The sequence below is a fragment of the Jaculus jaculus genome, chromosome 5 (genome assembly GCF_020740685.1).
Source record: "Jaculus jaculus isolate mJacJac1 chromosome 5, mJacJac1.mat.Y.cur, whole genome shotgun sequence".
Lineage (NCBI taxonomy): Eukaryota > Metazoa > Chordata > Mammalia > Rodentia > Dipodidae > Jaculus > Jaculus jaculus.
In genome coordinates, this window is record NC_059106.1 from 58,148,423 (window position 1) to 58,174,306 (window position 25,884).

The following is a 25,884-nucleotide window of genomic DNA, read 5'->3' on the forward strand; positions in this document are numbered from 1 at the left end:
TCTTCTGGATCTTGCTCTGCTTTCATTAGTGCATTTGCCACAAGCTTCCAGGAAACTCCCATCTCCTCCTCCAGCTTCCAGTCAGCATCAGCTTCGTCGTGCTGGGATTGCAGAAGTCCGCCATGACTTCTGGCTTCCTGTGTGGGGCCGGGGATCAAGCTGACGTACGCTGGCTGGAGTGGTAAGTGCTTTGGATAAAGCCATCTTCCCAGCCTCAGTCTTTTTTTTTTTTTTTTTTTAAATAACACTTATATATAGACCAGAGTTTTATAGCTTGCTTTCCACTTAATATTGTCTAATGAGCCTTCTTTTCTCTTCACTAAGCATTTGAAAACGTGATTTTTAATATCTGTGTACTGTTTTGCATCTGAGACAGTTTTTAGACCTTGTGTAATTATTTCTAAAAAAAAAATACTGAGCCTCTGTGGTTAAAAGTACTTCTATGCGTGAGGGCCTAAGGGGGCAGGAGGGACTACCCAAGCTTGATCCCCCAAACCCACACAAACAGCTGGGCATTGCCACACATGTTTGTAACCCCAGTCCTCTGGGGAGCAGAGACCAGAGCATTTCCAGGGCTCAGCAAAAAAAAAAAAACACAAAAAAAAAAAACCTAGCAAGCTCTGGGATCAGTAAAGTTCAGGCTTAAGTAAGAATGGATGGAAGAGAGATGGAGGGGACCTGACATCCATCCCTCTGGCCAGCACAGGCAAGGGCATGGGGCACCACATGGGCACATACATGTGCATACCCCCCCCCCACAGTACTGGTCCTGTGAAGTTGACAGAGAGAAGGTGGGCATGGAGCTGCCCAAATGAGCAATGGCCCTTCTTCATAAATTTGTTGTTGCTGCTGTTTTTGTCTTTTAAAAGATTATTTATTTATTTATTTATTTATTTATTATTAGAGAGAGAGAGAGAATGGCTGCACCAGGACCTCTAGCCACTGCAAACAAACTCGAGATACATGTGCCTCCGTGTGCATCTGGCTTACGTGGGTTCTGGGGAATCAAACCTAGATCCTTTTTAGGCTTGGCAGGCAAGTATCTTAACCATTAAGCCATCTCTCCAGTCTCCCCCCCACCTGTTTGTTTTTTGTTTGTTTTTTTTTGTTTTTTTTTTTTTTTTTTGAGGTAGGGTCTCACTCTAGCTCAGACTGACCTGGAATTCACTCTGCATTCTCAGGGTGGCCTTGAACTCACAGCAATCCTATCTCTGCCACCTGAGTACTGGGATTAAAGGCGTGCGCCACCACGCCCGGCTCTCCAGCTCCGCCCCATCCCCATACTTTTTTTGAGGTGAGGACTGACTGAAATTTACTGTAGTCTCAGGCTGGCCTCAATTTACAACAACCCTCTTATCTCTGTCTTCTGAGTGCTGGGATTAAGGTATGTGCCATCATGCCCGACTGTTTTTATTTTTTATTATTTTATTTATTTGAGAGAAAGATGGAGAGAGAGAGAATGAGAATAGGTGCACCAGAGCCTTCAGCTGCTGCAAACAAACTCGAGATGCATGTGCCACCTTGTGCATCTGGCTTACTTGTGTCTTGGGGAATCAAACCTGGGTCCTTTGACTTTGCAGGCAAGTGCCTTAAGTGCTAAGCCATCTCCAGCCCTGTTTTTTGTGTTTTTTTTTTTTAGGCAGTATTTCATTCTAGCCCTGAACTAGAGTTCACTCTGTAGCCCAGGCTGGCCTCAAACTCATGGTGGTGATCCTCCCACCTCAGCCTCCCAAGTGCTGGGATTGAAGGAGTGAGCCACCATACCTGGCTCACGATTTTTTTTTGTCAATTTAATTTAATTTAAAAATTTTTATTATTATTACTATTTTGACAACTTCCATAGTTGTAAACAATATCCCATGGTAATTCTTGCAATTTTTTTAAAATTATTTATTTATTTATTTGAGAGCGACAGACACAGAGAGAAAGACAGATAGAGGGAGAGAGAGAGAATGGGCGCGCCAGGGCTTCCAGCCTCTGCAAACGAACTCCAGACGCGTGCGCCCCCTTGTGCATCTGGCTAACGTGGGACCTGGGGAACCGAGCCTCGAACCGGGGTCCTTAGGCTTCACAGGCAAGCGCTTAACCGCTAAGCCATCTCTCCAGCCCTCGCGATTTGTTTTTTTTTTTGTTTTCTTTTTTCAGACAGGGTCTCACTCTATAACCTAGGCTGGAACTCTTCATGTAGCCCAAGCTGACCTCAAACTTACAGTGACTCTCCTGCCTCTGCCTCCCAAGTGTTGGGCTTACAGGCATGAGCCACCACGCCCCCCCCCATTGTGTTGATTTTATCTCTCCGAGAAGGCGCTTTACTGTAGTGTCACAATATTGTTCCATGCTTTCCTGTTTGCCAGCCTTTACACAGCGCTGAGCAAAGGCAGCTGTCCAGTGCCAGCCTGCCAATACCCCATGCATGCTAATAACTCCTGCATTATGTTCCCAGCCAGTTCTCAGAGGCTCTGGCCTAAGGAAAGTCGTTGACATTTTTTTGTGTGCAAAGGTGTTCACCGTAGCATCACTTTGCAGTGGCCCCAAAGTAGAAATCACAGAAATGTCTACCGTACGGGAGGGGGGTTGAGGGAGAAGGAGTCTACTTGCTAGGCTGTTACATCGCTACTGTGAGTGACGCTTGGGCTGGGGAGATGGCTCAGTGGTTAAAGGTGCTTGATTGCAAAGCCCGCTGGCCTGGGTTCCCAGCATTTGTTTAAGGCCAGATGCAGAACGTGGTGTATGCATCCAGTGTTCAATTGCAGCAGCAAGAAACCCTGGTGGGCACCCCCCCCAACACACACACACAAAACCTTTTTTAAAAAAATTATTTATTTATTTATTTGAGAGAAGAGGCAGAGAGAGAGAGAGAGAGAAGAGAGAGAATTGGTGCACCAGGGCCTCAGGCGCTGCAAATGAACTCCAGATGCATGCACCACCTTGTGCATCCCGCCTTGTACATATGGCTTACGTGGGTCCTGGGGAATTGAACCTGGGACTTTGTAGGCAAACGCCTTAGTGGCTAAGCCATCCCTCCAACCACAAAACCTTTTTTAAAGTGAAGCTTACAAAGTGTGTGTCATAGAATTGAATGTGTTTGTGTCATAACCACAGGGAGGAACAGTGGTTCATGGGAAGGAAAAGAGTAGAAAGACACCCAGCTAGGAACGTGGTTGGATTGAATGATGGGGCATTGCTTTGTTTCTGTCTGCTTCTGTGGAGTGAGCAGAGTTCCTTTCAGACGTTAGTACAGATAGATGGGTGGAAAGACAGCTATCAACTTTATTTTTTAAGTTATCCATGACAATATTTGTGTTGCTTTAACAAAATACTTCATGTAGGCACTTTATAAAGAAAAAAGCTTAGGGCTGGGGAGACGGCTCAGTGGGCGAAGCACTTGCCATGCAAGCATGAGGGCTGGAGTTGGGATCCTCAGCACCCACGTAAATGCCAGGTGGGTATGGTAGCCTGCATGTAACCCCAGGACTCAGGAGGCACAGAGACCGGATCCCCAGGACAAGCTGGCTAGTGAGATGTAACTAAGTCAGTGAGCTCTGGGTTCAAGTGAGAGACACTACTTCAGTAAAGAAAGTGGAGAGTTATGCTGGAGAGGTGGCTTAGCAGCTAAGTGCTTGCCTATGAAGCCTAAGGACCCCGATTTGAGGCTTGTTTCCCTAGGACCCATGTTAGCCAGATACATAAGGGGGCGCACGCATCTGGAGTTTGTTTGCAGTTGCTGGTAGCCCTGGCATGGCCATTCTCTCTCTCTCTCTCTCTCTCTGCCTCTTTCTCTCTGTCTGTTGCTCTCAAATAAATAAATAAAAATAAAACAATTTTTTAAAATTTTATTTATTTATTTATTTATTTGAGAGTGACAGACACAGAGAGAAAGACAGATAGAGGGAGAGAGAGGGAATGGGCGCGCCAGGGCTTCCAGCCTCTGCAAACGAACTCCAGACGCGTGCGCCCCCTTGTGCATCTGGCTAACGTGGGACCTGGGGAACCGAGCCTCGAACCGGGGTCCTTAGGCTTCACAGGCAAGCGCTTAACCACTAAGCCATCTCTCCAGCCCCAAAACAATTTTTTTAAAAAAGAAAGAAAGTGGAGAGCAACTGATAAAGACATGTGAGGTCAGCTTCTGGCTCCTGTGTACATGTACCAACACACACACACGTGTCCACACACACATGAATACACATACCATACATGCATGCACATGCATTAAAAAAAGAGGGATCACTTTAGCTTGCAGAAGTCTAAAAGCATGGGGTCAGCGTCCCACATTGTCTTCTGGTGAGGGCCTGGTGCCAGGGCCACTTGCGGTGGAGACCCAACAAGGGGAAGCTGGCAATGCAGAAGAGAAGCCATGTGGTGAGAGGGGAAGCAAGAGGGGACCAGCAGCTGCACTCACTCCAGAACTGCCCTCCCGCTAAGGGGGTAACCCAGTCCAGTGATACCCACCCCAGCCCAACGAGACCTCCCCAGCGTGATGGCCCGTGACTGGTCCTCCGCTCTGGGAACCGCTGCTCGGAGGTTCACACCTTCCTTCCCATACCTTACCCTGTGGACCAAGCCGCCCACACGTGAATCACATCCAAACTGCCATAAGAGATTTTGCTGAAGAGGGAAGCTGAGGGCCTGGAGCCAAGCTCAAGAGGAAGGAGCAACCCCGAAGTGAGAGATGCGGGGTGAGAGACTTCTGAAAAAATGTGCAGAACCACGAAAGGGGCTGTTAAGTTTTTTTAATTTTATTTTCTTGAGACAAGCCCAACAGATTGGCTTTTTTTTTTTTTTAAAGAGAGAGAGAGAAAGAGAGAGGGAGAGGGCAAGAATTGGCATGCCAGGGCCTCCAGCCACTGCAAATCGAACTCCAGACATGTGCACCAGCTTGCGCATCTGGCTTACATGGGTCCTGGAGAATCAAATCTGGGTCCTTAGGCTTCACAAGCAAGTGCCTTAAGTGATAAGCCATCTCTCGAGCCCCCCTTAAGCTTTTTTAAAAAACAATAATAGTCTAAGGATGGATACTTCATTTAGACATGGCAATCTCAGTCTGAGGGAGAAGGCTCATTGCTAATTCCTAAGTTGTTTGCTGGGGTCCATCTCCTTGGGGGAAAACTGGGTAGAGTGAATGTGAGGGCCAGCCAGGCCTGGACAGTGACCAGCAGGCATGTTCTGCCGTGGTTTGCAGGAAGTGGGGGGGGGGGGAATAGAATTCCATAAGTTGGAAATTCCAGTGAAGATGGCTTCAACCTCCAGCAAAATTCCCCAATAGGATTTTCTTTTTTTCCCTTTCCCTTTTTCTTTTCTGAGGTAGGGTCACACTCTAGGCCAGACTGATGTGGAACTTACTCTGTAGTCCCAGGCTGGACTCAAACTCAAAGCAGTTCTCCTATCTCTGCCTCCCTGGAGGGAATTAAAGGTGTGTGCCACCATGCCTGGCCCTAATGGATTTTAAAAAAATAGGTAAATTCGGACTTGGACTTGTAGAAAAGTTGCAGAACTTGTAACAAAGATCTCTCATCTACCCCCCCCTCCCCGCTACTTTACAGCTGTTTACCACTCGACTCTCTCTTCCCATTTACCGTGTGTGTGTGTGTGTGTGTGTGTGTGTGTGTGTGTGTGTGTGTGTAAATGCACATGCATATGGACATATACATTATTTTCTGGACCATTTGAGAGTATGCCAATAATAGAACCATCCCTAAATACTTCGCTGTGTGTTTCTAAAAAGGTTTGACTGTTTTCTAAGTAACCAGGGTAACCCCCTCAGAACCAGAAAATGAACACTAATCCAGTGCTGCTCTCTGATCACATTCCATCAGTCATCAAGGTCAAGTCCCTTACAGCCATAATAATCGTTGCTGATGCCATTTCTGTCCCAGGAGCAAATTCCAGAGCATGAATTACATCTAGTTCTTGCTTCTTCTGTCTCCTTCAGCCTGGAAGTTTTCTGGTGTTGCTTCCTCTGTCATGGCCGTGTTTTTGAAGTCAAGGCCATTGTCATTCCTCCATTTGCGTTTGTCTGGTGTGTCCTTAGGGTTCAGCTTGGGCTACGCAGGCATGTCCCTGAAGTGTTGCTGTGCTCCGTGTGTCATATCTGATGACATATCGTGGCCATTTTTTTTTTTTAACCACTAATAGTTTTTGAAGTATGGAAATAAGTAAAAGCCTTATTGAGATATAAATTATGTACCATAAAGCTACCTTTTAAAATATTATTTATGGGCTGGAGAGATGGCTTAGCGGTTAAGCGCTTGCCTGTGAAGCCTAAGGACCCCGGTTCGAGGCTCGGTTCCCCAGGTCCCACGTTAGCCAGATGCACAAGGGGGCGCACGCGTCTGGAGTTCGTTTGCAGTGGCTGGAGGCCCTGGCACGCCCATTCTCTCTCTCTGCCTCTTTCTCTCTCTGTCTGTCACTCTCAAATAAATAAATAAATAAATAAATAAATAAATAAATAAATAAACAAAAATTTAAAAAATATTATTTATTCATTTATTTGAGAGACAGAGAGAAAGAAGCAGATACAGAGAGAATGGGCACGCCAGGGCCTCCAGCCACTGTAAATGAACCCCAGACACATGTGCCACCTTATGCATCTGGCTTACCATGGGTACTGGGGACTGGAACCTGGATCCTTAGGCTTTGCAGGCAAGCACCTTAGTGACTAAGCCCTCTTTCCAGTCCCAAGCTACCTTTTCTTTTTAAAGTGTATATACTTAGCAGTTTTCAGTATATTTATGGTTGCTCCATTTTCATCATAACTTGAGAACATTTTCACCCCCAGAAGGACCTCAGATCCATTAGAGATCACTTCTCCACTCCTCCTCTGCAGCCTCTGCTAACCACCACTCTGCTCTCCGCCTCTGCGGAGTTGTTTACTGTAGACATTGCATTTAGTTGGACTCTGTCCTATGTAGCATTTTCATATCTGACTTCTTCCACCTAGCATGATGTTCCTCACGCTTCATCTATGTTGTGTCTTATTTAAGTGCTTTGTTCTTTCATAGGGCTGCTGAATATCCATTGTGTGGATGCATATACCCCAGGTGCTTGCTCATTCACCTGTGGATACTCACTTTTGGATTGCTTCTACTGAGGAGGTGGCTTAGTGTGTAAAAGTCCTTGCTCTCGGGCTGGAGAGATGGCTTAGCACGGTTAAGGCACCTGCCTCAACTCCAGACCTTGTGTATCTGGCTTGTGTGGGGAATTGAACCTGGGCCCTTAGACTTCACAGGCAAGCGCCTTAACTGCTAAGCCATCTCTCCAGCCCAGGGACATAGCTTTTTATTTTGATTGACCACTCAATGAGTCACTAGGAGTTCCTGCCACATCAGCACATAGTCCAACTCATAGCTGTGATTTATTATGTCGCAGGACCCACAGCAAAATTACCAGAGGTGCCAGCCATGCTGGCACATGCCTTTAATCCCAGCACTCAGGAGGCAGAGGTAGGAGGATCACCGTGAGTTCACGGCTAGCCTGAGACTACATAGTGGGTTCCAGGTCAGCCTGAGCTAGAACAAGACCGTAACTCAAAAACAAACAAACAAAAAATTACTGCAGGGGAAAAAAATGCATGAGCAGGAGCCCAAAGGAAATGAGATGCAAGTTTCAGGAACACCACCCCACCCCAGTAAGATCACGCAGGACGCTCCATCAGCATCAAACTGTGACAACGTGTAAGGCTTTGTCTACCAGGCAGACTCTTTAGAGACTTGGAGCTGGTCATGTCAGCCCCTCTGCCTAACGCACGCTGAAATCCCAGCCTTGCAAAAGGAAAGCAGATGTTCAGCATAAGCCACATGTTTGCGCAGTCTCGGTACAGCGGCCACCCTTATCAGTCAGCCAGCAGAGGGAACGTTCGTGAAACCTCCCTTCCTGGATGCCAGCCGAAGCCACCCTTGCAAGCAGGCCTCTCTGAGGGTGGAAGGCCCAGACCTGCTCACAGAAGTGACCACTCTGTGTGGCTCTTTGCCTGGGGTTGGCATGGTTAAGTGGTTAGGTCATGTGATGACTCCACATGTAACCTTTAAGTTATTGTATCTTCAGTGTGTGTGTGTATGGTGGGGTGTGTACATGTGTCAGTGTGGGTGTGGGTGTTACAGTGCACATGTAGAGGTCAGAGGACAACTTTCAGGAGCTGGTCCTCGCGCTCCACTTGGTTTTAAGCAGGGCCTCTCGTTCTCGTTATTCACTGCTGGGGTCGTCAGGCCAGCTAGTCTGTAAATTGGGAACGTCTCTCGCCTCTGCCTCCCATCTCACCCTCAGCCGTCTGGGATTGCAGAAACCCACCATGGCTTCTGGCTTTTGCATGGAGCCTGGGGATTGAACTTGGGTGCTGAACCATCTCCCCCACCAAAAATACCTACATACATATGTATGTATGTATGTATGTATGTATATGTGTGTGTGTGTATGTATGTGTGTGTATATATATATATATATATATATATATATATATATATATATATATATGTATGTATTTTTTTGGTTAAACTTTTCCAAAATGGCCACATTGTTTCCACTTAAAAGGGTTCCAGTTTCCCTGCATCCTGGCCAACACTTTTTCTTGTCCATCTTTCAGCGAGCCATTCATAACCAGTGGGACTGACAGGTTTTTAAGTAGTGATTTGCAAATATTTAGAACAAAAAACAGTGATCCAATGAGCTAAAATGAGTTCTCCAAGAACAATTCTGCCAGCCTACCCCTTGTTTCTTTTCTTTTTTTCTTCTTAAAAAAAAGCAATTTTTTTTTTTTTTGGTACTAGGGCAGAGCATTTTTATATTTCTGCTCTGTCATTCACAATATCCTCAAGGGCAGAGGTGGGGGTGGGGCGGGGCTGTGCCGCTCTGTTGGCGGACGCCTCGCTTGCGGGTGGCTGTCAGCAAGCCCTGCTGGATCCAGAAGCCAGTCTGGGTGCCCCCACATGTTCAGCCTGGTCATGTCGCTTCTGCTTCAACCTAGGGGAAGACAGATGCTGCCCGGTAGAGTCCAAGTCTGCTCATCTCCCAAAGCAGACTGACATCCATGAGGTGGATGATCAGAGCTGGTTCTAGAAAGACCCAGACAGTATGGAGCCGTAGACAGAATTTGAAGCAATGGAGGTCGCTTGTGAGGTCATCAGGAGCAGGGTCTGGTCCATGGAGGTTGCTGTGAGGTCATCAGGAGCAGGGTCTGGTCCATGGATGTTGCTGTGAGGTCATCATGAGCAGGGGCTGGTCCATGGATGTTGCTGTGAGGTCATCAGGAGCAGGGTCTGGTCCATGGAGGTTGCTGTGAGGTCATCATGAGCAGGGGCTGGTCCATGGAGGTCACTGTGAGGTCATCAGGAGCAGGGGCTGGTCCATGGGGGTCATTGTGAGGTCATCAGAAGCAGGGGGCTGGTCCAGCAGAACCAGGGTGTTTGCACTTGGGCTTCTGCTCTCTACCACAATACACGACCAAGTATGGGGAACTTTGGAGGAGTGTGCTAATGGGGTAGGTGTACAGTCACGGAGGGTGCCTTGGGGATTTGGGGCTTGCATTAAGGGTCACTGTAGTTGGAGCAAGGATGGTCCTCTAGGGCGATGAGAGAGTTGGTTCCCTACGGTGAGGGAATGTGGTGTGAAAACTGCATAAGCCTTCTTCCCCATGGTGCCTAGGGGAGGACAGACTTGATGGGTTCAGGAAGAACCTTGAGAAACTCTGCAGTTAATGAGGCTGCCTGGTCAGATGGTGAGTGCCTCATCTCTGGCAATATTCAAGGAGTGACAGAGTAAGCTTGGTTAAGGAACTTCTGTAGGGCAGGAGGTAAGCTGGGTGACCTCTGAGGTGGTTTTTTTTTTTTTTTTTTTTGAGGTAGGGTCTCACTCTAGCTCAGGCTGACCTGGAATTCACTATGGAGTCTCAGGGTGGCCTCGAACTCATAGCGATCCTCCTACCTCTGCCTCCCAAGTGCTGGGATTAAGGTTTTAGAATTGCCTGAGCACAGTCAGGGGCTGCCCATCTGGGTAGTGCATACAGGTGTCGTGACACAGGTGAGCTTCTCCTCTTGTCTCCCTCCCAGCCCTACCTGTCTGACTGAGCACTGGAGGCTCATCAGGTTTCCCTGGAGACTGCTTGCTTCTCTTGAGCAGTTCTCTGTTTCATTTTGTTATTTGTGCATGGGGGCTGGAGAGTGGGGTGCCAGGGCCTCTTGCCATTGCAAATCAACACCAGTCACTTGCGCTGCTTTATTGCGTCCAGCTTATGTGGTTGGCTTCGGGAAGGAACCCCGGATGGAAGGCTTTGCAAGCAAGTAACATTTAACTCCTGAGCCATCTTCCAAGTGCCATGAGCGGTTCTGCCCCAGCAGTTCCGCCTCTCCGCTCTTTGCTCGTTCTGGCTCAGCCCTCATCATACGGCATCCACAGGCCATGGGTTAAGTTCCAGGGTCAGTTTTATTCGCCCTTTCACTTACTAGGCACGTATCTTAGGAGCCTCTTGTGTGCGCTGGTGCTGTGGGGCAAGGTGGGCATGCAGCATGAAGGGAGCGGGCCGGGACGGACCAGATGGCTGTAGACGTACAAAACTGACTTTGCGCACTTTGGACTGTGGATCTTGAACGTGGATGGGAGTCCAGGCTAGGAACCTGAAAGGTGTGTCTTGGAAGGAGGACTCCCTGCAAATGAGGAAGGTAAGCAGGGAGGAGAGGAGAGGATAGAGCCCCAAGAGAGTTCCCACTGCAGAGAGTTTGTTGGGTGTATGTACTTACCTGGAGCCCGGGCCGAGCATCTGTGCCCAAGCGGGATGGCACATAGAAACAGCTGCAATGGATGACATGGGGTCTTCTGTGTCTTCGATACCCTTGTCCCTTCTGCTGCTGCCGATGACTTTAGAAACAGGCTGCCTTCCAGACATCTCCACATCCCTGAGGGGACAGCCCCTTTGAGACCCCACAGTTCCCTGTAATTCCTCCTGAACACCCACTTCTCTCTAAGTGGGGGTAGGGTCAGCACACCCCCGATTTTCTGTTGTCTCTTATATTCTGATACCCCTTTGCTGCTGCCCACCCAGCTGCTTGCCTTCCTTCTCCAGCGCTGACTGCAGAGGAGGAGCCCCAGATAGGAGAGATGGAGGGAGGAGGCCGTTCCCCCTCCAGTGCACATACCCAGCAATTATTCTCTGTTATTGCCAATTCAAGATAAGTAGAAAATCACAGGGGAATAGAAGCAGGACTCAAAGCCTGTGCCAAGCTCCTGGCATGCATTACCATGACATTTGCATGTGGGTCACATGTAGAATCCCATGCCAGCCACAAGTGAGGCGGGGCCCACTGCTCTGGGAGTGAGAGCGCTGGCTCTCGGCCTGGCTGGCTGTGTTGCTCCAACCACTTTCTATCTTGGAACCTCAGCTTCATTGTCTGTGAAATAGGGACATGGTACTAAAATGTCCTACTGTTTAGAGTACTGGACACAGTCCTCTCAGATCAGCCCTCTTGTGTATGTGTGGCTGTGGTTCCTGTCTAGGTATGTCTGGAACAGATGTGGCTTCTAAGCCTGGGCACCAGGAATGGCCAAACATGGAGAATACAGGTGAACCTGTCTGAGAAAGAGGGCTGCTGTGGCAGGAAACACAGGCTGGAGAGTAAGCAGAGGCATAAAAGTTTCTAGAAGTAGGGTGAGAGATGGAAACAGATGTAGGCTAAGCGCCTCTAATCCAAGATCTGAAATGCTTCAAGATCTGAAACATTTTGGGCAACAACATGATTCCACAAATGGAAAATTCTAAACCTGTTGTCCTGTGATGGGTCACCGTCAAAATTCAGGTGAACTAAAAACACTGTATGAGGTGATGTTTATGCTACATAAATGAATTTCAGTTTGTAACTGAGTCCCTCTCCAAGACAGTTCATTATATCTGTGCATACATTCAAAAATCTGAAATCCAGAACGTGTCCAGTCCCAAGTGTTCCAGATAGGGGATATTCACCCTGTGTCATAGGTCAGTTTTTCCCAAATGTGGCCTGTGGACCAGCCTCATCACGTGGGAAGTTGTTAGAAGGGCAAATCAATGTCCTGCCCCAGAAGTGCTGAATCCTAAGCTCAGAGCTGGAGCCTACCAGCCTGTTTTCACAGCCCCAGGTGACGCTGATATGAGCTAACATGTGAGAACCACTGGGCGGGGTGGAAGTGGGCGGGGCAGATGAGGCTCGGAGATCCACACAGGTGCTTTAAAGAGCCAGCAAAGTCAGGATTGTTGATTACTGCTATTGACAGTGGACATTTCCACTTCATCCTTTCATTGAAACCTTTCTAGATTGTGGCAGAGCAGGCTTTGGCACATCTTTCTAAAGCTAATGTTTCATGATGAGTTTTGAGCCCGTTAGAGGATTAGCAGCAGAGGTGGGGTTAGAACTGAGGCTCCACCAGATGCTTCCCCAGCTACTCGCCCCTCAGCTGTGCCTCCCGCTTCCTCCTCCACTACCCCAGAGCTCTGCCTGCCGCCCACCTTCTTCAGCCCGCCGGGCAGAAGTGAGAGGGGCAACACACCGTAAAAGCAAATGAAGGGTACCCTCAGCCCTCAGGGTTAAGTGCGTCTCAGAAAGCAAGTGCTGGTGATCCCGTGGGGCTTAGATGACTCTCTGTACATCATGAGGACTTGTGCACATACTGAGTGACAATGGCTCATTGATGCCTCTGTGTGCCAAGCCCTATGCTGGCTGCCATCGGGGAAATGGAGGCAAGACAGGCGTAGTGTCTGGCCTGAAAGAGTTCATGGTCCAGGGACATAGAAATGACCAGCTGAGGTACTAGAGGCCTTGGGATGGCTAGGGCAGATCACTGTAGCCCAGAGAGAGTCACATGATGACTTTAGGGGACAGACCCAAGGCTTCAGAGCCAGAAGGCATGGCTTCAGTTCCCTGACCTCTCATGGACTCACTGGGTGGGTCACCCCCTTTCCAACCCAGCTCCTTAGGTAGAGAAAGGATTTACAATACTTGCTCTTAGGAGGGGAAGGCCATACTGTTAGATTGTGAGAGGTACTCACCCAATAAGTGAGGTCCTTTTCCTTGAAAAGATAACCCTAGGCCAGAGCTAAACAGGGAAGGCTACATGGAAGAGGTGTCATTTTTTTTAACCCTTTGCGCAGTACTGGGGATTAAACACAGTGCTAGATAAGCTATCTACCATGGAGCCATATCCCTAGCCCAAGAGGTGGCTTTTCAGTTTGGGGTTGTCTTCTCAGACATCTCTGAGTAGACTCTGGTCGAGTTCTGAAGGAGAATGGTTTTGCAGGCAGCTCAAACGTGAGGCTGTTGCAGAGGGTGTGGCATGTCCACACCGTGGCATCGTCTCACCAGCCTGGCCTTGCTGTTTCCCGCAGATGATGCAGTTCTCCTGGCAAAACTACCTGCGCTACGCGATGGGCAGGAACGAGCTCCGCCCACTCACCAAGGACGGCTACGATGGCAACATTTTCGGTGAGTTGGCACACCAAGCCGGGGGTGTCGGAGGCCCACCTTCCTCACGGCTGAGTGCAGTTTCAGTTGAGCTTTGTTTACACCTGTGGCTGTTCCTCTGGGCTCTCCTGAGCCTTCCTGGACTTGCAGGACTCAGGTGCTTCTCTCCATCCTCACAGATTTCGTGGTGGGCAGTTATCCTGTGTTTCTTACAGCAAAGAAGTTTAGGAAGGTGAGACACTGGTGAGGGACAGGGACATTTGGTGACGTGAAGGACACCGGAGACTAAGTAAATCTGCCATGAGATGCTCGAGTGTCTGGGGAGGCTGGTACCAGGGCTGCCTTTAAAGTCCCGAGACTGTCACGCCCATTGCATGGCAGACGACTGATCAGCCACATGTCACTGTATCTTACCTGTAGCACTGCTGGCTGCTGGCTTTGTCCCCTCCAGCAGTCTCTGGCCCTGGAGCCTGTCTCTGCATGTCCTGTAAGTGGCAGGTGGCCCCCCATTTCAGATGTCACAGCCATGCGTCCATCCACTCCTCTACAGTACCAGCCCCCACTTTACAGGCACTCCTACAAAAAGATGTCTCAGAAGGCATGGCCACCCCCTTTCCAGAGGGATTGGCACTGTGTGGGGGCCAGAGAAGGGTGCCACATTCCCTACTCCTCACCCCAGGGGCTACAGGCAGCTGGAGTTTAACCTAAAGAGAATCTGGAAGTTTGCAGGCTAGCTAGACTGGCACACGCCCGCAGCAACACAAATAACAAGGCACGCCCTGTCTCAAGCAAGGAGGAAGGGGAGGACGGAGCGCCCTGAGACAGTCTTCAGAGCTCCACACGTGCACCCTGGCATGCGCGCACCTGCACATGCACGTCATTCACACATGCAAATCTCCAGAAGTGCAAAATAGGCCGGGGAGATGGTGCTGCAGTTACAGGTGCTTGCCGCTGGCCTGGGTTCAACTCCCCGGTATCCACATAAAACCAGATGCACAAAGTGGTGCATGCATCTGGAGTGCATTTGCAGTGGCAAGAGGCACTAATGTGCTCTCTCTCGCACTCTCTCTCCCCCATGCAAATACATACATAAATAAAAATACTTTAAAATATTTGTGATGGTGAGCTGGAGGAATGGCTTGGCGAGTAAGGCATTTGCCTGCAAAGCCAAAGGACCCAGGTTCGATTCCCCAAGACCCATGTTAGCCAGATGCACAAGGGGGCACATGCATCTGGAGTTTGTTTGCAGTGGCCGGAGGCCCTGGCCCACCCATTCTCTCTCTCCTTCTCTGTCTCTCTCTTACTCACCTTCCCTCCCTCCCTCCCTCCTTCCCTCCCTCCCTCTTTCTCTGTCAAATAAATAAATAAAATCTTTAAAAATATATTTGTGATAGAGATCTCATTACATTGCCCATTGGAAACACACCCAGCCCAGACCCGCCCGACTCGAGTCCTCTGTGGATGGGTGGCAACTCTAGTTATTGACCCATAAATGGCATTTAGAGTGTAGAGGCTCTAAGAACACGCCCGGAGATGAAGCTCTGATCCCAGTTGGGGTAGAAGACCCCCAAAGGTAGGAGCAGGTGTGCTGGCCTGAATACAGCAGCTTGTTACATCTCTGCATCTTTCCTGGAGTCCCTGGGGTTTCTGGGTGGTTGCTGTTTTCATTGTAATCACATAAGCTGAACCCCACAGATACAAGACACCCCCGTGGCCAGTGGGTAGACAGTACCTATCCTTCCCCACCCAGCTGAGTGAGAGCCACACAGGGAGCCCATGTGACATCTTGTGCAGCGCCCAGATGGGATGGCTGCTGGGGCCTTCGTGGGGGCTGTGGGCCAGCAGGGCTGTGTGCAGGGTCACGGTCACGGTCCTGAGTTCACGATGCTGCCTGGCTTGGCTGAGATCTACGGGAGCTGCAGCAGGGGCGGCCAGCTGCCTGATCCGGGGAGGGCCTCCCTGTGTGCCCTGCACTACGCTGACCCCTCTCCCCTGCCCTTCACCTGACTCCACCCTGTTCTGATTCTGAGACAAACCCTCTTCCTGAAGCGTCTCTCCAACCAATTTTTGTGTTCTAACTTTTCAGTGTCTCAGTATCTCTCTTTCACAAACATCCAGCTCAAAAGGTCCTACAAGCGGGGGCGGGGGGATGCTCCACCAGCATCCAGCAGAGAAGACAGCCCACTCCTCCCATTGTGGCTCGGGCCAGATTGGCCAGAGCAGATGCTTTTCTGTCCCTCCAAGAGTTGGCCGGATGGAAGGAACAGTCGGGTTCCACTTGGGTGGCAGAGGGGCAAGGACTTCAGGTCCAGATGAGCCTGGGTGGCCCAGGCTTGCAGAGTGGACAGGGACTCCTGGCTTGTGGGCCTGAGGCAGTTAGAAGGGAGATGGGCCGAGGACGTGGGTCTGAGCACCGAGAGGTATCCTTGGTCAGTAGCTCTTTTTGTTTTCTTGTTTGCACGTGTGTATGGTGTGCCTGTCTGTGTGCACGTTTATATGTTTGGGTGCTTGTGGGTGCAGCTGCGCATGCTTATGAGTCAGAAGCCAGAGCACAGCCTCAGGTGTCATTCTCACGTGTGCCTTCCACCTCCTTTTGAGACAGAGTCTCACACTGGCCTGGACTTCATCAACTAGGTTAGACTAGCTAGCCAGTGAGCCCCAGGGGTTCTCCTATCTTGACCTTCCCAGCATGGGAACTGCAAGCATGTTCCACCCTCTGACATTTCCACTGGGCTTGGACTCAGGATACCACTTTGCCCACTGAATCATCTCTGCAGCCTAGGTTTATTTTTCTTTATTTATTTGAGAGGGAGAGAGACAGTGGGCGCCCAAGGGCCTCCAGCCACTGCAAACAAACTCCAGACTCATGCTCCACCTTGTGTATCTGCCTTACGTGGGTCCTGGGGAATTGAAAAGATGTCCTTTGGCTTTGCAGGCAAAATACCTTAACCACTAAGCCATCTCTCTAGCCCTGCAGCTTAGATTTATTTTTGTCTTTTTAAAAATTAATTTATTTTTTATCAACAACTTCCATGATTGTAAACAATATCTCATGGTAATGCCCCCTCCTCCCCTCACTTTCCCCTTTGAAACTCCACTCTCCATCATATCCCCTCCTCCTCTCAATCACTCTTTTTTAGTTTGATGTCATCATCTTTTCCTCCTATTATGATGGTCTTGTGTAGGTAGTGTCAGGCACTGTGAGGTCATGAATATCCAGGTCATTTTGTGTCTGGAGGAGCATGTTATAAGGATCCTACCCTTCCTTTGGCTCTTACATTCTTTCCGCTATCTCTTCTGCAATGGACCCTGAGCCTTGGAAGGTGTGATAGAGATATTGCAGTGCTGAGCACTCCTCTGTCACTTCTTCCCAGCACCATGATGCATTCTGAGTCATCTCAAGGTCACTGCCATCTAAAAGGAGAAGGTTCTCTACCAAAAGTGAGAATAGCATTAATATATGGGTATGAACATTGAGAGAAGTGCTTACTGGGAAGTTTGATGAGCATAATATATACATTTAGCCAGACAACAGCAGATGTTACACCCCTACGGCTCACAACTACCCCTGTTGTAGGTTTTCAGTATCAGGGATGTATTCCCTCTCATGGAGCGGGCCTCCAGTCCACCACACAGTTGGTTTCCACCATGACAGACGTGCCACTATTGCACCCATTGGCTCATTTGGCCTGGCTGGCCAAATATAAGGCTTGCAGTGTCCACTGTTGAGTATCTTCACTGGTGATTTCTCTCTCTCCCATTGAACTGCATGCAGAATGGCTTCGTCCAGCTTTCTGTCAGCTGGTCTACATGGAGGAAGTTTTCAGCTCAGTTCCAGCAGGAATTCTCAGTGGCCTTGCAGCCCAAGTATGTGGAGTCTTCAGCAACAGGGTCTTACCATCTATTCCTGGTGGGAAACCAAGGGCCTTGACAATGGCCTATAATGTTTTAGGGGCATCAGGGACCTCCCTGGCCAGCAACTCACTGGAAGGTATCCCATCCCTGGCACTGAAAATTTTCTAGTGCCAGTCTATGGTTCCTGAGTGTTCCATTGTCCAAAAAAGTAGGATTCCATCTGATTTACTTATATCCTCTTAGATTTTGATTAGCCCGCCCTCCACCTTTCCTTTACTCAATCTCTTCCCCTGACCTCACTTAGGCCTTTTCACCCCCATTAATCTGTTCTTCTACTTACATATATACAATACCATCCTGTTAAGTAACTCCCTGGTAGATTGGTTTGTTTTTCAAGGTAGGGTCTCGCTCTAGGCCAGGTTGATCTGGAATTCACTATGTAGTCTTGGTCTGGCCTTGAACTCACAATGATCCTCCTGCCTCTGCCTCCTGAGTACTGGGATTAAAGGCGTGCGCCACCATGCCTGGATTACCTAGGAGTTTTAACAGGGAAGAGACAGGAGGTAAATCATCCTCCTGCCAACAGAAGGGCTTAAGGGCAGGTGGTGACCCCTTGTGCTGGTTGTCAGCTGGCCAACCTTGAATGTCCTTGACCAATGCCATCCTTCCATGGTGGCTGGGCAATTGTGATGGAGCACAGTCTCAAAGGTTGCCACTGTAGGGGCAGGGACATCATGACAGTGTTACTGGCCCTTCTTTTTACACATGGAGTAAAGGAGGCTCAGAGAAGGGAAGGGACTTTCTGGAGATGGCATTGCATGTAACCGTAGGACTGAGATGTGAACTCCGGTGGCCTGAATCTCAGCCTACAGCAGTTTGTACTGCCTATTCTGAGATTTAGCCAAATTGGCCATGGCCAAATTGTCAAAATGTAGCCTACCTCCATGGTCAGGTCACCAATGGGAGTTTCAGCAGAGCAAACTGTCCAGGAAGTATGTGTGTGATTTTTGGGTATGGGAGCCCACCACATGCCACACATATGACATGTCAGGCATCATGTATGAATTCTCTTGAATCCATCAAACAGCCTTTAAAAAGGCGAACTACCTGTTGTGTCCCCATTTCACAGGTGAGAAAACTGAGACCTGAGAAGTTCTAGAATTTGTAGTGACTAATTCCCAGATCTGCTGGGCTCTGACATCCAAGCTGTAAACTACCATACTGCATGGTCCCCCTGAGGCCACACAAAGTGGTTACAGAAAAGGGAGCAGAGGCAAAAGACTGGTACTAGGGTTGGAGTGTTGTGTCTTCTAGCTGGCTGCCCATTATTCTCCACTGCATTGCACCACTCCTCTCATAGTCACCACTGCACCTCACCACCTCTCTTACCATCATCACTGCACTGCACCAATTCTCTCATCACCATCACTGCACCTCAGCACCTCTCAGCATCATCACTGCACCTCACCACCTCTCTCATCATCACTGCACCTCAGCACCTCTCTCAGCATCACTGCACCTCAGCACCTCTCAGCATCATCACTGCACCTCACCACCTCTCTCAGCATCACTGCACCTCATCACCTCTCTCAGCGTCACTGCACTTCACCACCTCTCTCATCATCACTGCACCTCAGCACCTCTCTCATCATCACTGCACCTCACCACCTCTCTCATCATCACTGCACCTCACCACCTCTCTCAGCATCACTGCACCTCAGCACCTCTCTCATCATCACTGCACCTCACCACCTCTCTCAGCATCACTGCACCTCAGCACCTCTCTCAGCATCACTGCACCTCACCACCTCTCTCAGCATCACTGCACCTCACCACCTCTCTCAGCATCACTGCACCTCACCACCTCTCTCAGCATCACTGCACCTCACCACCTCTCTCAGCATCACTGCACCTCACCACCTCCCTCAGCACCACTGCACCTCAGCACCTCTCTCAGCATCACTGCACCTCAGCACCTCTCTCAGCGTCACTGCACCTCACCACCTCTCTTAGCGTCACTGCACCTCACCACCTCTCTCATCATCACTGCACCTCACCACCTCTCTTAGCGTCACTGCACCACACCACCTCTCTCATCATCATCACTGCACCTCACCTCCTCTGTCATCTTCATCACTGCACCTCACCACCTCTCTCAGCGTCACTGCACCACACCACCTCTCTCAGCATCTTTACTTGACATGAGCTGAGTATTTAGGGCTCAAAAGATTCCAATTTCCTTCATCATGCACTACAAGAAATCTGCCCATAAACTTAGAAAACACCTGCTTGCCAATCATGCCATTGTCCACCTCTGAGGTGAGGGGAGCAGGGAGTTGAGAGCCAGATTGGCCGGAGTTTGAATCCTGGGTCTACCACTTACTTGTCATGTGATCCTCTGTCTAAGTTTCTTTTTCTTTCTTTCTTTTCTTTTTTTTTTTATTTTTTGAGGTAGGGTCTTGCTGTAGCCCAGGCTAACCTGGAATTCACTATGTTGTCTTAGGCTGGCCTCAAACTTACAGTGATCCTCCTACCTCAGCCTCCCAAGTATTGGGATTAAAGGCATGCACCACCAAGCCTGATCCTGTGTATTTCTCAACTGCTCTGTACCTTACTTTGTCCATCTGTACAATGGGGATAATGCTAATCCAACAGTCATCAAGATTAAATGCAATGGGTGTTGTATAGTACCTGTCCATTGTGTATTCATGAAACGGAAAGGTGGGTGTTCTATTTGCTAACTAATAATAATGGTGCTAATTAATAACAATGACAGTAACCATAGTCCCAGGAAGGAGCAGTGCCTGGCTCATAGCTGGTGCTTGGTAAAAGTGTCAAAAGGTCACACTGCCTGTGCCATTTCTTCTGCACCCCGGGCCTGGCTCTGCTGTGCTCTGTGTCCTTCTCATCCCTGTCAGCTGACTTGACCTGCCACAGAGTGCACTTGGAATTGGCAGACAGACTCTGTAAAGCTGCATTCGTGCTTAATCAGCAGACTGGTCCCTGGCATCTTCTTTGTGGAGGATGGAGGTGTCTGTGTGGCCAAAAGCAAAGTCCTTCTGTCTTGAGTCAGCCCCGAGATGACCATGAGAGTCCCAAATTGGATTCTCCCTCTGCCTACAGATCCCTGATAGAGCTGCCAACCCAGTCCCCATTCTGAGGGCTGATTTATGGCCATGAGTGAGGTTAGAGGCGAAATGAACACGGGGTGATTTTCCTATCACTGGCTGGCAAGTTCGGCCTTGGCAGAGAGAAAAATCATCTTCACCTTGTAAACGGGGCAACGCAGTGTTGAAGAGGGGGTAAATCCAAACCCCAGAACATCATTTTTACAATTGTTTTTGGATGTGCCATTTAGTGCTTTCTGCAGACGGTTCACACTCTTCTCCACGCACACTTAACACACACCAGTCTTGCTGGTATGTTTTTGAGAGAGAGTCCCTCCCCCGGTGGGGCTCCCTTGGGAGTGGCAGGCTTTGCCGGCAATACAGTTTGTGACCCACACCGCCCTCTCCAGATTGCCCCATCTCCACCAAGTCTCTCTGAGCTTATTTCTGGGAAGCAGCAGTTTTGACTTCAGATATTTACCTGGGTTCAAATCCCATCCCCAGCACCCCCAACCCCACAGCTGAGTGAAATTGGGCAAGTCACTGCATTTCAGGTTACTCCCATGTGAGGTGTGCGTGTGGAGGTGGAGGGACAGCCTCGTGCCTCAGAAGTCCTCACCAGACATTGAGAGTTTTCCATCTCTGCGAATGCACACACACACACCCTTCCTGGTGCCTTACTTCCCTTCAGCTAAGTAACCAAACATTTTGACTTATCTGGTGAAAATACCATTTCCGCTTTCCTGGTGTTTTACTTACTTCTGGGGCAGGAAAAAAAAACATCCCCAGTTCCTGGAAAATCAGCATCAGCCGCCCTTGCTGACTGACTCTGGCAGGCTGCAGGCAGCATTCCTGACCGGGGTGGGGAGTTTGCCTTGAGAAATCACTGTCATCAAGTTTGTGAGCCGCGCTCTGCAATTCCTTGGATAGAGTGGGTCAGGTTTCAAGGCAGCCTGCAAACCTTCCCAGCAGTCACATGTTTTGGAAGTCCCGAACGTTCCATCCCAGAGGCCGGAGGATGCAAGAGCGCAAAGGCAATGAATCAGAAGCACCGGTCAGTGGCAGATGGGCCTTTGGCACAGGGAGTGTAATTGGATGAAAACATTAACTCCCAGACTGAAGAATAGACAGGACCTGCAATCGCTTAGCAGATGCTGAGGCCCTGTGGCATCTTCCGGGGACCTCGAGTGGGCCACCTTCTGATGACCAGAATACCCCTCAGGTCACCCTAGGTCCTGAGAGAAAAGTGCTCCGGCCGCCTGTCCGCCCAGCCGCAGGGTTCTGAACTGCTCCTGCACAGCATCTCTTCCAAGTGGTTTCTAATTAGGATGCGTCGTGGCCCTCTCCTTTTTCTCTAGAAGGCTTCCCACTAGCACAGAGGAAAATTTATTTCTCTAGAAAATATAGTAGCAGGTTGTTGTCAAAAGAAAACTGAGGCAGGAGGCCTCGGGTTAGTGTCCCAGGCTGGCGCCAAGAGCCACAGGAGTCAACATCCTCCTCTGGGCCTCATCTGCATGGGTACAAAGGGCCTGTGCGCGGGGGCCTCTGCCTACCTTCTCCCAGGGTCGGTTACTAGGTTGATTGATATCTGTGTGTGTGTGTATGTGTGTGTGTGTGTGTGTGTGTGTGTGTGTGTCTGTCTGTCTGTTTTCTGACAGTATCGTTTCAGCTACTGCTGGTTCTCTTGGAATCTGACATTTTAGCAACAAGTCTTGCTCCTGTCGGAGAGGAATGAGTCAGGGTATCTATTCCCAGAGTGAATTGCTGGCGATGCATGAAATGATTCATATTGAAATTGACGTTCACTCCTGGTGGCAACGTGTTCCACCCACTTCCCAAAGACCTTTCTTTCCCTTGGAAACAAGGCTGCGCCCGACAGCCAGCAGCCGGCCCCCTCCCTCTCTTCTCACCGCACTGACAGCGAGCACTTGCCAAATTTCCCAGTAAATTCTGTGACTCATAGGGATGTGGATTCACAGAATCTCAGACTGGCAGTGCCATGGGATTCTTTGCAGCCATCTGGTCCGATGCCTGGGGATGAGGAAGGAGGTTGGGGGATGGTGCCGGGGCTCACCTGAAGCCTGACAACCCAGATTCGAGTCTTAGCCTTCCTTTTAACTTGACCTTCTATGGATACTGCTCTTTAAAAAAATATTGTTATTATTTTGTGTGTAACCACGTTAGGGTCTCTTGCTGTTGCAAACAAATGTTCATCTGGCTAGACGTGGGTGGTTGGGAAATTGAACCCAGGTCAGCAGGCTATGTAAAAGCAAGCATGTTTAACCACAGAGCCATCTCTCTGGCCCCCTCTATGTATGTTTCTTGGTAAATTACCCTTTTTAAAAACAAAACAAAAAACTGGAAAACTGAAGTGTAACTTGCAATAGCCATACAGCAGAGCTCACAAATCACAGGCACACAGGCCAGAGAGCTCTTCATATGGTTACTGCCGTGAACCCACCTCGCAAGCTGGAGTGTTTCTCTAGAAGGTTCTTCCTAGTCAGTAGGCTCCCAGGGGTGGCCGCTGCTCTGACTCCTGTCCCCATAGATTCATTCTGTCTGCTCTGAGATTTTATGTCATACTCCATCAGCAGTTGCTTTTTTTTTTCTCCATTCACTGTTTTCTCATGAACAATCGCTGTTTCTTTCTCAGGTCTGCCTACCTGTTCTACTGTTGCTTGACATTTTTGTTCCTAGTATTTGGTAATTGTGAGTAAGCTACTATCAGCACTTTGTGTTTACAGTTTAGTGATCTTTAGAATACTCATAGGGGTTTACAACTGTCATCATTGCAATTAATTTTATTTTTTTTTATCTTGGCTTTTCGAGATAGGGTCTTACTCTAACCCAGGCTGACCTGGAATTCACTATGTAGTCTCAGGGTGGCCTCGAACTCACGGAGATCCTCCTACCTCCTGCCTCCCAAGTGCTGGGATTAAAGGCGTGCACCACCACGCCCGGCTCTAATTTTAGACCATTTTCATCAACTCCAAAAGAAAGCCCTGTCTCCACTAGCTGATACTCTGCAGAGTTCTCTGAGGCTCCTCCTGCTCCCCTGCCGAGGTAGATTTGCCTGTTCTGAGCCCTTTACATAAATACTGTGTTACGGTTTGAACCTGGAAGGTCCCCCACATGCTCGCTCATGTCTTGAATGCACGGTGTCCAGCTTACGGTACTGTTTGGAGGTGCCTGGGTGGTGGGAGGAAGTCACAAGGAGAGGGTCTTTGGGGATCATACATTCCCCAGTGATCTGCTTCTGGGTCTGCCCCATATGAGCCAGCTGCCACAAGCTCCCACTGTGTAACCCCAGCTCTGCCCACCACCGTGCCCTCCTGCCTGCCCTGGGACCTAGGCTGTAGCAGTCACCTTCTTGTTGCTGGGACCAAACACTGGACCAGAAGCAGCTTAGGGAAGGAAAGGGCTTATTTCTGCTCGCAGTCTTCAGGGGAAGTTTCATCATGGCAGGGAAAGTGTAGCAGGAGGAGACGGGTGAGCATCATATCTTGTCACAGATCAGCATGGAGGAAGCAGAGAGTGAGCTTGTTCCGAACACCCAGTGGGACCCACCCCCAGGGACACACCTCCTCCCGCAAGGCTCCACCCCCGAGGGCTCCACCCACTGGGGACTAAGTGGCTTCATCACTAAGTGGCTCTGGGGGACATTTTACATTCAGACCACCACAGAGACCCCTGAAAATCATAGGCCCAAATAAGCCTGTCCCCTCTCCCTTAAGTTGTTTCTCTGAAGTGCGTTGTCGCAGCAGCTGCTCAATAACTAACACATGCACTGTGCGCAGGATGCCTGGTTCTTGGAACTGCCTGATAGGATTCTCGGTTTCTCCACATTGTAACACGCGTGACCGCTTTGTTCCGCGTTAACGGTTGAATGCTATTCCATTGTATGGATGCCACACTGCACATGTTCAGCCCTTCAGAGACATTTGGATTGCATCTTCTTTTTCAAGTATTTTTATTTATTAGAGAGACAGAGAATGTGAATGGGTGCTAGGACCTCTTGCCACTGCAAATGAACTCCAGTTCCCTGCTTTGTTTTCCCCCCCTGATGCTAAGGACTGAACCCAAGGCCTTGAGCTTGCTAGGCAAGTGCTCGTCCATTGAGCTAAATCCCCAACCCCGCACATGAACTCCTGACGCATGCACTACTTCGTACACCAGGCTTCACGGTGGACACTGGGGAACTGAATGAGGGCTGACAGGCAAGTATGTTTAGCCACTGAGCCAGGTATAGGCTGTTCCTTTTGTTTCTGTCATGAATAATGCTACTGTGAACATTTCTGTGGGGACGCAGGCTTTCATTTCTCGTGGGTGCATGTCTGGGATGGGATGGGTGGATCGCATGGCGACTGTGCGTGTAACTGCTTACAGGCCTGCCAGACTGCTCTCCGTGGGGCGGCCCCACTTCACATTCCCACCAGCAGTAAGGGCCATGGGTACTGTCGTACATGTGTTGTTTTGGGATGTGTGTGTGTGTGTGTGTGTGTGTGTGTGTGTGTGTGTGTGTGTGTTTTGGCTTTTCGGAATCAGGGTCTCGCTGTAGCCCAGGTTGACCTGGAACTCACTCAAGGCCGGTTCCAGGCTGGCCTCGAACTCACAGCAATCCTCCCACGTCTACCTCCTGAGTGCAGGGATCAAAGGCGTGTGGAGACACACCCAGGACTTGAGTGGAGAGTTGCACTGTTTTTAATGCGACCAGCTTTACTGGGTCACTGCCAGTTTTGCAAAACGATTAAGCGAGCTCATATTTCCCAGTTATGTCCGAGAGTCCTGGTTGCTCTGTCCGTCTGTGTGCTTCCATTAGCCTCCGGCTGCATGCTGCGTTCCTTTTCCTCGGGCGTCTCCCAGGCTGCCCTGCTCTGCGCGCTCAGCCCTGGCTGCAGTTGCCCCTGTTCTACGGGCCTCAGCTTAGGGCTGAACTGTGGCAACCACACGCATGTCACAAAAGAAGATGTCAGCAAAGCCTTCCTCTGCAGCCCCCCCCCCACCAATCTCCCTAGCACTATGTAGGGTCTCCAATCCCCCAGCTGTTATAGGTCAGCTAAGATAGAGGGAAATAGACATCCCATTTTGTAGACTATGCCAGGAGATGGGTACAAATGGGAAAAGTGTTGACCTGGCAGTGAGGGGCCATGAGGTTCTGCACATCCTGGCTCCACCACACACTTACTGGACAGGGATCACATTTCCAGGCCTGGGTTTTCTCTGCTCTAGAATGGCTCTGTGGTCGCCCTCTCTCAGGACTATAGTGGGGAATCCCAGGAAACCGTTCTGCCATCTAACAGCAGCTGTTTAGTGTCTCCTGCGTGTCAGGCACTGTTTTAGACACAAGGCAAGCAGCAGGAAAGCAAGCTGGACACCTCGTTGACCGCCCCGGCTAGCGTGGACACAGGCGCATGAATTTGTAGTCTCGGGGCAGAGCTTGTGGTTCAAATATGCACACTTTGGAGTTTCACACCAGAGACTCCTCAACTTGTTCTTGAAGAGATGGTTTC

General features: G+C 49.6%; 1 protein-coding gene across 2 annotated transcripts in view; it reads left to right on the top strand.

The window, feature by feature from the left end:
* Nucleotides 1-25,884, top strand: part of Man1c1 (mannosidase alpha class 1C member 1) — a 170,623-nt gene that overhangs the window by 58,117 nt on the left and 86,622 nt on the right. The window contains exons 1-2 of one of the 2 annotated variants that reach the window (XM_045150754.1): nucleotides 162-181; nucleotides 13,337-13,433. In XM_045150754.1, the coding sequence (XP_045006689.1) occupies nucleotides 13,337-13,433 (97 nt within the window). In that variant the 5' untranslated portion in view covers nucleotides 162-181. Of the gene's footprint in view, nucleotides 1-161; nucleotides 182-13,336; nucleotides 13,434-25,884 lie in introns of those variants that run through there. The other variant, XM_045150753.1, reaches the window with a different exon arrangement.